Source organism: Ranitomeya variabilis, chromosome 5 (assembly GCF_051348905.1).
Source record: "Ranitomeya variabilis isolate aRanVar5 chromosome 5, aRanVar5.hap1, whole genome shotgun sequence".
Lineage (NCBI taxonomy): Eukaryota > Metazoa > Chordata > Amphibia > Anura > Dendrobatidae > Ranitomeya > Ranitomeya variabilis.
The window spans coordinates 101,314,302-101,326,713 of NC_135236.1; the positions used below are offsets into that span (position 1 = coordinate 101,314,302).

Genomic DNA, 12,412 nt, shown 5'->3' on the forward strand with positions numbered 1-12,412 from the left:
ACAGAACCTATTGTATTGCTTATATGAGATATTGTAACTAATATGATTTGTCGTTTAATTTTTAGACTTGATTTGTTGTATTTCGTACAATAAGCTGTCAGTTACATAGGAAAAGCTTTATTAGGGTCAGTTTGGTATTGATGCAGATCAGCTTCAAAATCCATATTAAAAAAAAGTCTGAGTGAGCGCACCTTAAACTTCCCAGGGCCATGGTTGTATAACCTGTCTTAGGAATAACTGAAATACTGTCCATAAAATTCAGTTGTGAGCTACGTTTGCTAGAGAGTCAGAAAAATAAATGCTCTCTGTAGCCATGCTCATGTCCAGCTACTTGATCCTACATGACATGCAATCTAACTTTAATTTCAAAATTAGGTTTCTGAATTAATACCGGGGTTGCTAACCATCTATAAATTTCTGTAGAGTATTTAAAAATTGTTTCTTTTTTACCACTGTTCATAAAATAATGGTGCTTTTAAGATTTTTTTTAAAGGTGTAAGAATTTGTACCGGTTATTATGACTGTAATTTTCACAGTATATTGAGCTATCTATATTACATATAACTTTAGTTTTAATTATGTTTCTCCAAATAATGTTGGCTGTCCATGATTTTCTGGATAAATTGTCCAGAAAAACATAAAAAACAGGCTTTCAAACTTGGGCCATCCTCTTTAACTTGAAATTACATATAAACCAATTAGTTAATTTCCCTAAATACTCTTGATGTGTGTGACTCACTGAATCTGCATGTTATTTCAATGGGGAAAGGGAATAAGTGACTGCCAGACAATTGTGTCACAGCTTATCTCAGGCGTAACCAAAAGATTGGAGCAATTATACTCCAGGCTATCCAAACATTGTTTACTCTCACAGAGAAATCTGGGCTGTCCCTCACACATTACACTGGTGGTGGGTGCCATCTATATCAGCAAGGTCTGCTGGCGACTATCTATTGCAGGGGTGGGCAATTCAATTTCCTGAGGCGTCACGTGAGAGTCCGCGACTGTTATGGAGGTCAAAATCGATAGGCTGAAATTTATTCTGTTCAATATTAATATTCATATAAAAAATAATTGTATCATTTCATATTGAAAATAATTCAGTATACTGAGACCCCATAAATACTGTATGAGCCCACACAAAATCCCCCATACAGAGTATAAGTCCTCACAAACCCCCTATTATACAGTATGAGCCCCCACAAACACCCTATATACAACATGATCCCACCTACCGCACCCTATATACCATATGACCCCAAACACAGCCCACCTATAGACATTATGAGCCCCTACAGACAACCTATATACAGCATGATCCCACACACAGCCCCCTTATATTCAGTATGAGCCTACACACAGCACACCAATATACAGTATGAGCACAGGCAGGTCCCATATATTCAGTATGAACCCCACAGAATCACCCTATATACAGTATGAGCCCTCATATAGCTCTAATATACACAGACACATACCCAGCATAGTCAGACTTTCCTTTCTTGGCTGTGTGCACTGACGTTCTGCCGCACTTCAGATGCCGTCTAGTGATATAAATGCTGAATGGTGGTAGAAGGAGCCGGAGTCCCCTTCCTCCACCATTATATTCACCGCTATGTACATCCTTAGAATGCAGATAGCGGTGACATCGGGACGCAGGGTGGGAAATGATAGCCGCATGATGCAGCCCATGGGCCAGTGTCTACAGCCTTTGGCTGTCTCGACCTGTACTTTGCCCAGGTCTAATCTAATGTCTATGGTCAACTTTTGAGATCTTCAATTCATGACACATTTTATTCTGTGTAATGGTGGAGTTTTAAGGCTCCATTCTGTACATTTCTGTGACAAAGAACTATTTTACCACCATACCTCCCAGTGAGAGCAGCCTTCTTCTTGTGTTATTATTTTGTGACACATCTGGAACAGAGAAACCGAACTTCAGCTGCTGCAACTTAGCTGTGACTGCAAACTTTATTTAGGAAGCTACTGCCAGTAACTGCTTTAAGACAACTCTGGTATATTTGAGGGTTAACTCTTTCTAGAAGAGACTAACCCTATCATGCTGTGCCGTATGGAGTATCCTCTAGCGACACATGGGTGTGCCTCCATATCGGCTTCATTACGTTGAAAATTCAGTTTCACCATTGATGTGATCATCGACAAAATGGTTTAACCACCTCTTGTTGGAAATTGCAAGATAGACTCAACTATAAACTGATCACTTTAATGGAATAGGTCCATATGGCCACATCCTCTCATAAGCACATAGGGGCAAGAGTCACTTTAGCCACTTTTTGGGCGACAGTCGTAAGCTCACTTGTGACATCACAACAGAACCCCCTATTTAAGATGATCCTTATGTGACTTTATTAGTGGCAGATTTTTCCATTATTTCTGGTGAATGTTCACAATACACTTCTGTCCTGTTGACATCATTGGTTTCGTCTAACATCTTTTCTTCCTTAATCCTCCGGGGATTGTCCTGGTGACCTTTTCCTGCTCTGCAACTTAGTCTAGCAGTGCAAGGATTAAAATGAAATGTACATTAGCTTAGACAGGCACAAGTCACAGTCAGTCCTATTCTGCATACTTTTCCTTAATCTTTTCTTATGTGGTTTTTAATCCTTTTTCCATACAAGAACAAACTCGGCAATGAATGGACGTTAACATGTAGGAATTCTTTTTGATTTGTGAAACTTTTGTTATAAATGTGTTATAATGAAGTAGAAGCAGTGATGCAAAGCGAGGACCTGGAAGATTTCCAACACATCTTGCAATAATAAATGGAGAGACGGATGTCTCAATGTGGAGTCTTGTGATTTAGACTTAATTTTGTGCTTGAAGGATGTTAAGACATCGAAGTACAATGGATCCAGGTGATCCTGTCCTGGACACTTCAGACTATAATGTCAAATAGATCGAAACACAAGTTTTTGCCTAATTTCCAACCTCTCATCATTTACACTGAGACTAGACAGCGTTTTTAGATTTACGTAGCAGTTTTAGTCCTTGCATGTGGTTATTCTTTATACATCATATTTTTTGTGCCACAGAAGACAAGCCCGTCTGTATGCTCAACTCAGGCATATTGGCATCATGGGGGAAGAGTGTCTCCTGTTCTTCCTTTTATCACAGGGATGACCATTCGTCTAAATGGCCGTCATGTACTACGGTACTACATTTCCCCTTCAGCAGTTGCTGAAAAATCAAATAAATGAGCCAGAACATAAGCTAGTATACACTGTAGCCATTTAACTGACAAAACCTAAAAAACAAAATGAGCATACACCCTTTAGTAGGCAAGCAAGTAAATAGTAATAGTACATGTACTTAGGGTACTTAGTTAACACTATTTTAATCAAAAAAATCATAATAGCCATCCCACCGTGACAAGGTGAACCCCATCGGGCCAGTCATATCTTATCCTATAATAGTATCGATGGGGCAGAGCAAGACCCAGGCCCGACTGTCCAGACATCTGACCATGGGAAGCTATATAGATGACCAAAATAAGAAAAGAAAGGTGACACTCACGTCCGATGAAGCATAGACAGTATTGATGAGCGAATATACTCGTTACTCGAGATTTCCTGAGCACGCTCGGGTCACCGCCGAGTATTTTTTAGTGCTCGGAGATTTAGTTTTCCTCACCTCAGCTGAATGATTTACATCTGTTAGCCAGCTTGATTACATGTGGGGATTCCCTAGCAACCAGGCAACCCCCACATGTACTCAGCCTGGGTAACAGATGTAAATCATTCAGCTGCGGCGATGAAAACTAAATCTCCGAGCACTAAAAAATACTCAGAGGTCACCCGAGCGTAACGAGTATATTCGCTCATCACTAGTAGACAGCCCGAAACGGCCATTGTCCATGAAGTGTCCAAGCCATTCTCTCACTGCAATGTTTTAAGGACTTGAAATAAAAAATGTTTTATACGGACAGTGAGTGTTACCTTTCTTTTCTCATTTTGGACATATGTTTACCTTTTTTGTGGTGTGCCCCCGAGTTCCCCTTTTGACCGGTGTTTTTGGACTGTCCCATGAGGTTCTTCCTCTACAATTTTCTGCAGTTATATAGATGAAATGACTAGATCAAAGCTTTTAAGCTTTTTTGATCAAAACAGTGTTAACCATGTACCCAATGTTATTTACATGTACTATTACTATTTACTTACTTATATACTAAAGGGTATTTGCTCATTTTGATTTTATCTTAGGTTTTATTGTGGAAAAATCAGCTTTTTGCCCCGAGTTCTAGAAGTGAAAGGTGTCAGTTGACTACCGTGATGGCTGTATTACGAAAGGGGTTATGATGTTCCTGATGAGACAACCCCCTTAACATAACTTTTCATACATTTTTAACATATGGTAATATACAGAGGAGCTGTTTAACCTGACAAACTTAGCTGTTCTCCATCTGGGACACTCAGCTGTGCCCCACCTGCTACCTGTTACGGATAGAATTGAATCCAGATAACATCAAGGATTACTGTAAATGTTTGAGTACTGTGACCCCAATTCATCATTGTCTTGGCACCTGTTTTTTAGTTTAGTGTGTTTTCACATTTTTTTGTTTGCACCCAATTAATTATTCTATTTGCATCTTTTGTTGAGTTTATGTACTCGCATATTTTGCTTTCCAATTTTTCGAAAGATTCATCAATTGCGACTTTTTAAAAAGTCACAAAAACTCCACTCCAGTTCCCTTTCCCCATGGTGTATTTTTATTAGACCAGTATTTTATTATTATTATTAGTAGTAGTAGTAGTAGTAATAGTAGTAGTAGTAATAGTATTATACTCACTTATATAGCGCCATTAATTGCACGGTGCTTTACAGACGTCATCAGTACTGTCGCCATTGGGGCTTACAAGCTAAGTTTCTTACTAGTATTTCTTCAGTGTAGGAGAACCCAGAGGAAACCCACACAAACACGGGTCGGACATACAAACTCCTTGTAGATTTTGACCTGGGTGGGATTTGAACCCAGGACTCTAGTGCTGCAAGGCTATGGTGCTAACTAGGGTTGAGCGAAACAGATCGTTCATTTTCAAAAGTCGCCGACTTTTGGCAAAGTCGGGTTTCGTGAAACCCGACCCCAGCGTGGGATCGGCCACGCGGTCGGCGATCTTCGCGCCAAAGTCATGTTTCGTATGACGCTTTCCCTGCCATTTTTTCAGCCAATGAAGAAGTGTTGGCAGCGTGATAACACAGTTTCCGGCTTGCTTTCTGCGGCATCACAGAGCCATATTACCGTTTGGGATGTAGCGATTTGCACAGAACAACACAACCTATGCTTTGCACGGAGGGGAGAGAGAGAGAGAGAGAGAGAGACCCTCCTACTCAGGCAGCCTTACTAGTGTAACATTAGGCCACGGTCACATGTTCAGTATTTGGTGAGTTTTTTACCTCAGTGTTTGTAAGCCAAAACCAAGAGAGGAGCAATCAGAGGAAAAGTATAATAGAAACACGTCACCACTTCTGTATTTATCACGCACTCCTGGTTTTGGCTTATAGATACTGAGGTAAAAAACTGACCAATACTGAACGTGTGCACATGGCCTAAAGATTTTCCACTTTTAGGAAAGTGGACCCCAAATACTCCAAAATACCTAAAATATCAAACACAGCAGATATTCACCCTCCCGGATCTAGCGGTGCTCGGGTGCCGCTGTAGCAGGCGTGTGAAATTGAGAGTGCACATCACCTCTGTGGTCAATTATTAACCTCTACCTCAGCACAGCCGCTGAGCTCAATGATTGACTACAGTGGTGATGTCCTCTGTTGATGTGATATGACTGCTGCAGCAAAACACTGACATCCGAACAATGGCGGGGATCTGATGGTAGATACAGGGAAAGTGAGTAACTGCTGTGTAGGTTATTTGAGGTATTTTAGAGCATTTTTGGTCCACCATTCTGAGAGTAGAAAACCCCTTTAAGCTCCATGTTAGCCCCTCACTAGACTCTATCTCCCAGAGATGCATCATCACCATCTCTCCTTTCTGTTTAGGTCAATGGTCTCAATTATGGTAGGCTGGTTGGACACCATGTTTTACAGATCATATATTTTGCAAAACATTGTTTATCATAAATTCTTTTTCTTGTTTTACATGTATGAGAATTATATGCTAAAGTCACAGCTGGTGGTATCTTAACAAGGCATCTGTGGTGGTAGTGGTGGAGCTTCAAAGGCAGATATACCCCTTTGGGAATTCTTTGGGAATTAGTATATCGTTTCCCCGTTCAATATTTTGATAACATGTTTGTGCCATTAATAGCGCTTTCTAATGTTTCAATAAATGCGGTAAATGACCACCATCCAAAAGAAAGGTCATGTACAGTTAGGTCCATATATATTTGGACAGAGACAACATTTTTCTAATTTTAGTTATAGACATTACCACAATGAATTTTAAACAAAACAATTCAGATTCAGTTGAAGTTCCGACTTTCAGCTTTCATTTGAGGGTATCCACATTAAAATTGGATGAAGGGTTTAGGAGTTTCAGCTCCATAACATGTGCCACCCTGTTTTTAAAGGGACCAAAAGTAATTGGACAATTGACTCCTAGGCTATTTCATGGACAGGTGTGGGCAATCCCTTTGTTATGCCATTCTCAATTAAGCAGATAAAAGGCCTGCAGTTGATTTGAGGTGTGGTGCTTGCATTTGGAAGGTTTCTGTGAAGTAAACATGCGGTCAAAGGAGCTCTCCATGTAGGTGAAACAAGCCATCCTTAAGATGCGAAAACAGAAAAAACCCATCCGAGAAATTGCTACAATATTAGGAGTGGCAAAATCTACAGTTTGGTGCATCCTGAGAAAGAAAGAAAGCACTGGTGAACTCATCAATGCAAAAAGACCTGGGTGCCCACGGAAGACAACAGTGGTGGGTGATCACAGAATAATCTCCATGGTGAAGAGAAATCCCTTCACAACAGCCAACCAAGTGAACAACACTCTCCAGGAGGTAGGCGTATCAATATCCAAATCTACCATAAAGAGAAGACTGCATGAAAGTAAATACAGAGGGTTCACTGCACGGTGCAAGCCACTCATAAGCATCAATAATAAAAAGGCTAGATTGGACTTTACTAAAAAAAATCTAAAAAAGCCAGCACAGTTCTAGAAGAACATTCTTTGAACAGATGAAACCAAGATCAACCTCTACCAGAATGATGGAAAGAGAAAAGTATGGCGAAGGCGTGGTCCAGCTCATGATCCAAAGCATACCACATCATCTGTAAAACACAGCGGAGGCAGTGTGATGGCTTGGGCATGCATGGCTGCCAGTGGCACTGGGTCACTAGTGTTTATTGATGATGTGACACAGGACAGAAGCAGCCAAATGAATTCTGAGGTATTCAGAGCCATACTGTATGCTCAGATCCAGCCAAATGCAGCCAAACTGATTGGTCGTCGTTTCATACTACAGATGGACAATGACCCATAACATAAAGCCAAAGCAACCCAGGACTTTATTAAAGCAAAGAAGTGGAATATTCTTGAATGGCCAAGTCAGTCACCTGATCTCAACCCAATTGAGCATGCATTTCACTTGTTAAAGACTAAACTTCAGACAGAAAGGCTCACAAACAAACAGCAACTGAAAACCACCACAGTGAAGGCCTGGCAGAGCATCAAAAAGGAGGAAACACAGCGTCTGGTGATGTCCATGAGTTCAAGACTTCAGGAAGTCATTGCCAACAAAGGGTTTTCAACCAAGTACTAAAAATTAACATTTTATTTAAAATTATTGAATCTGTCCAATTACTTTTGGTCCCTTTAAAAACAGGGTGGCACATGTTAAGGAGCTGAAACTCCTAAACCCTTCATCCAATTTTAATGTGGATACCCTCAAATGAAAGCTGAAAGTCTGAACTTCGACTGCATCTGAATTGTTTTGTTTAAAATTCATTGTGGTAATGTCTATAACCAAAATTAGAAAAATGTTGTCTCTGTTCAAATACATATGGACCTAACTGTATCTGTGTATTATTTGCCGGTATGGGGTAGCTTTTAAATGAAGTTTCTAAGAATCAGCTGATACGTACATGTGCCAGCCATCCATTTTCCATGTAACACCAGCTGCAAGGGAAATGTAGTGGTGCACGGTGGCCAATCCAGTAAAACATTGGCCATTTGATGCATGGAAAGATCATGTGCTCCAGAGCAGAAATGTGATCTCATTCCACCGATCATTCATGATGGGACTAGTTGCTTATTTTCATTAGATAAGACTTTTATAAGGTGCCAGTCATATGGCGACAAATTGTGCACCATGCTGTCTAGCAGTCTGGTGACCCAGCACCTTGTAGATAGATTTACTCCATACAAAGTACTGGTACCCTACTCTTATGATAAATATGAGGCACTAGTAGATACACAATGTAAATGATTTGATATATAATAATGAATCAAGCATATCTCAAAGTGAGCATTTTGCTTTCTTTTATGTCTTACAGGCAGATGGGACCATCCTGGCTATTGCCCTGCTCATCTTATTTCTCCTGCTGGTTCTGGCCCTGCTATGGTGGTTCTGGCCTCTGTGCTGCACTGTGGTAAGTATTAGATGTCATTATTGCATTGTGTTACAGGCACCTGATGTGACCCTGGGTTGGCGAAACGTGCGTATCCTCAGTTGTTTTCCTGCATCCAGTTCTTTAAAGGGAACCTGTCACCTGAATTTGGCGGGCCCTTTTTTCGGTCCGATAGGCGGTGTTTTCGGGTGTTTTATTCACCCCTTTCTTTCCCGCTGGCCGCAGGCTAGTCACAATATTGTCTTGAAGTTGATTCGCTATCCTTCGTAGAACAAGCCTGCGCAAGGCAATCTTGCCTTGCGCATGCACAGTATGCTTTGCCCAACTGTGGGAAAAGCCGAAAAGCATTAGTGCGCATGCGCCGGCGCACTATGTCCCGATACACATCGAAATACTTCCGGGACATAGTGTGCCGGCGCATGCGCACTAATGCTTTTCGGCTTTGCCCGCAGTTGGGCAAAGCATATTGCGCGTGCGCAATGCAAGATTGCCTTGCGCAGGCGTGTTCTACAAATCAACTTCAAGACGATATTGCCAGTGTGCGGCCAGCGGGAAAGGAAGGGGTGAATAAAACACCCGAAAACACCACCCATCGGACCAAAAAAAGGGCCCGCCAAATTCAGGTGACAGGTTCCCTTCAAAAAGAATCTGAAGACCCACCTCTTCCGACAAGCCTACAACCTGCAGTAACCACCGATCGACCAAACCGCTGCATGACCAGCTCTACCCTCACCTACTGTATTCTCACCCATCCCTTGTAGATTGTGAGCCTTCGCGGGCAGGGTCCTCTCTCCTACTGTACCAGTTATGACTTGTATTGTTCAAGATTATTGTACTTGTTTTTATTATGTATACCCCTCCTCACATGTAAAGCGCCATGGAATAAATGGCGCTATAACAATAAACAATAATAATAATAATAATAATAATACTGCTGGTTGCTTTAGTATATGCAGCATCCGTTGCGGTAGAGAATTATCAGTTTATCGTCCTACGAAGTCAGGAAAGCTTATGACACGTAACACATGTCCTATAAATCTACTTTTATTACAGTTAAACAGGCAGACTGCTTAGATAATGTAGTGCTATGATTTACTTTTGTAGTGGTTGGACATGCAGTAGATACTATAAAATATTGCCGATCACCCGAAGGATGCTGACATTTTTTATTACAGTCTATATTTTTTTATAGTCTGCTCATTTCTGATGAATATGTAAACCTTTCTTCTGTGCATGCGCCATTTTTACACCATAGTTACAGTTGAAAAAAGACTAATTTCCATCAGGGATCAGGGAGGGATGGTAAAGGACACTCGCTTCAGCAGAAAGATACCCTGTGAATTTCATATATACCGCAGCCAGGATGAAACCGATGAGCAAAATAAGATATTTTGACCAGCCCATCCGCAAAAAGCAGTTGATACCTCTGCCCACATAAGGGCAATACAGGCAGAGCATGTGCCAGTCATTCGCTATGAAATGGAGATTTTTAGTAGTGTGTGAATGATCAATCGAAAGAAAAAGGGCTTGCTTAGCACAATTTCAACAGGTAGATTATATGGTCCAGACACACCCAGTGAACTGTTGTCCATTTTTCAGGGATACTGGGCGCTTGAAGTTTGGAAAGATATTTTCAAGCCAGAAAGCAATGTAGGAAGGGTCTAGAAAGATGAGTCCTGGTACAGATTAGCAACTAAGAGGCTGGGACCTCGTCCAATTCCAAAAACAGGGCTCCGAAGTTCCACCTCAAAATAAAGTAGTGGTCGCCATACTCTGTTCCTTCACGATAGAATGGCTGGAAGTAGTGGTCGCCATACTCCATTCACTATAGAATGGCTGGAGACAGATAAATGAAGTATTCAATGATTTCTAGGAATTCCATAGGGAATCAATGGAATGGTGGCACATTTGTGTAGCCACCAGTGCATTCCAATGGAGCAATATTTCTGGTTTCGGGATTAGTATGCGTCCTCCCAGCAGTAGCATTCCCACCACTCCAGAAGTTATTAACTATACTTTGAGATAGGTGTTAACTTTTAACGTTGGTAATAACACTTCAAACCACAGGAAGAAGGCCATAAATATACTGATATAATGTCAGCAGACAGAAATCTTGACATCTTTATAGGCAGCAAGGGCAAAAATTATATGTATTGCATTTTTATATAATACTATAGTTTTCATTACACAAAAAAATGTGATTAATTTACAAAAATTGTAATACTCCTTCAAGTGACACAACTGTACAGCTAGAACCCACAAGTATATCAAGGAACTGAATGTAAGCAATTAACTCTTTGTAGTGTAATGGTTAATTACTGCTGAGTAACGTTGTATGATGCAATAAAAATTCCTGGAAATGTGACTTGTTTAGAAAATCTGGATTCATATTTGGAAACCAGGCCAGATACTGCGCTCTAAAGTGAGAGAAGAGTGATGAGATCCAGTCCTGTCTCTAGAGGGTTTCTGATTGTATGAGCTTAGATGCTAGGGTCAATCAGCTTGCGTGCATACATGCCTGGTATAGTGTTCACTTTCAAACCCTTTCTCCTTCACTATCACCCTAAAAAATGGCATATAACTAAAATGAAAACTTGACTATGAAATGCAAAAATTAACTGTTCCAGGTTAATAAACACAACACTTATATTTGTCCTTTATTTAGATGATCAAAGCACCTCCGCCACCACCAGAAGAAGACAGTGAGGTAAGAAAAAAGGCAATTAATTTCTAGCGTTTTAGTGGTGTTTTTTCAATTTGTGATATCCAGCATTTAAAAACACAAATTAAAATCCATTGTATAAAGTGCATTTTATATTATAAAGGGGTATTTCCATCTTGTACATTTATAGCCATTAATGTATGATAAATGTGAGCACCGGTGCTACCGGGGAATTCGCCATGCATGCGAGACCTACCCAATTTATTTTCTTTGTAAAGAAGTTCTAAAAATTACTCTGCCATTGTCTTCAGCAATATTTGGAACACCCATACTGAAGAAAGCTGCTCTTGCATGACCCTATGACTATTGATGGACCTGTTTGCCACATGCTGAAGATGCAGGTCCCAGTGGTCAGACAAGCATATATCCAAGAATCCTAAAACAAAAAGCTTAAAAAAAACCATTTGAAATGCCATGAATAACATTAGGAAAAATGTTCACAAATATGGGCACCCCAATTACATATGTTCTTTGGTCTTTGAGCAAATTTTGTTCCATGCCTTTTTTTGCAGAAAGATATACAGCATTCTAACATATTGTATACAGTGATGTGAAAAAGTGATTGCCTCCTTCCTGATTTCCTATTCTTTTCCATGTTTGTCACAATTAAATGTTTCAGATCACCAAACAAAAATAAAATTTAACAAAGATAGCACAAGTAAACACAAAATGCAGGTTTTAAATGAAGGTCTCTAATATTAAGGGAAGAATAAGCCCAAACATACAGGGCCCTGTGTGAAAAAGTGATTGCCTCCCCCTTAAAACATAAATTAACTGTGGTTTATCACATCTTTGGAAAGCTGAGTTCAAGTTCCCTAGTCACACCCAGGCCTGATTACTGCCACACCTGTTCTCAATCAAGATATCACATAAATAGGATCTGTTTGACAAAGTGAAGTAGAACAAAATATCCTCAAAAGGTAGACATCATGTCGCGATCCAAAGAAATTCATGAACAAATGAGGATCGAAGTAAGTGAGATCTATCAGAATGGAAAAGGTTATAAAGTATTTTCCAAAGCTTTGGGATTCTAGCAAACTACAGTGAGAGCTATTATTCACAAGTGGCAAAAACATATTTATTATGCCCAAGACTTTTGGGAAAATACTTTGTGGACTGACAAGACAAAAGTTGAACTTTTCGGAA

General features: G+C 40.2%; 1 protein-coding gene across 1 annotated transcript in view; it reads left to right on the top strand.

Annotated features, from left to right (window-relative positions):
• ANTXR1 (ANTXR cell adhesion molecule 1) overlaps window positions 1–12,412 on the top strand; it is a 211,227-nt gene that overhangs the window by 99,807 nt on the left and 99,008 nt on the right. The window contains exons 13-14 of the mRNA XM_077263047.1: window positions 8,470–8,565; window positions 11,210–11,251. Of these exons, the coding sequence (XP_077119162.1) occupies window positions 8,470–8,565; window positions 11,210–11,251 (138 nt within the window). The remainder of the gene's footprint in view (window positions 1–8,469; window positions 8,566–11,209; window positions 11,252–12,412) is intronic.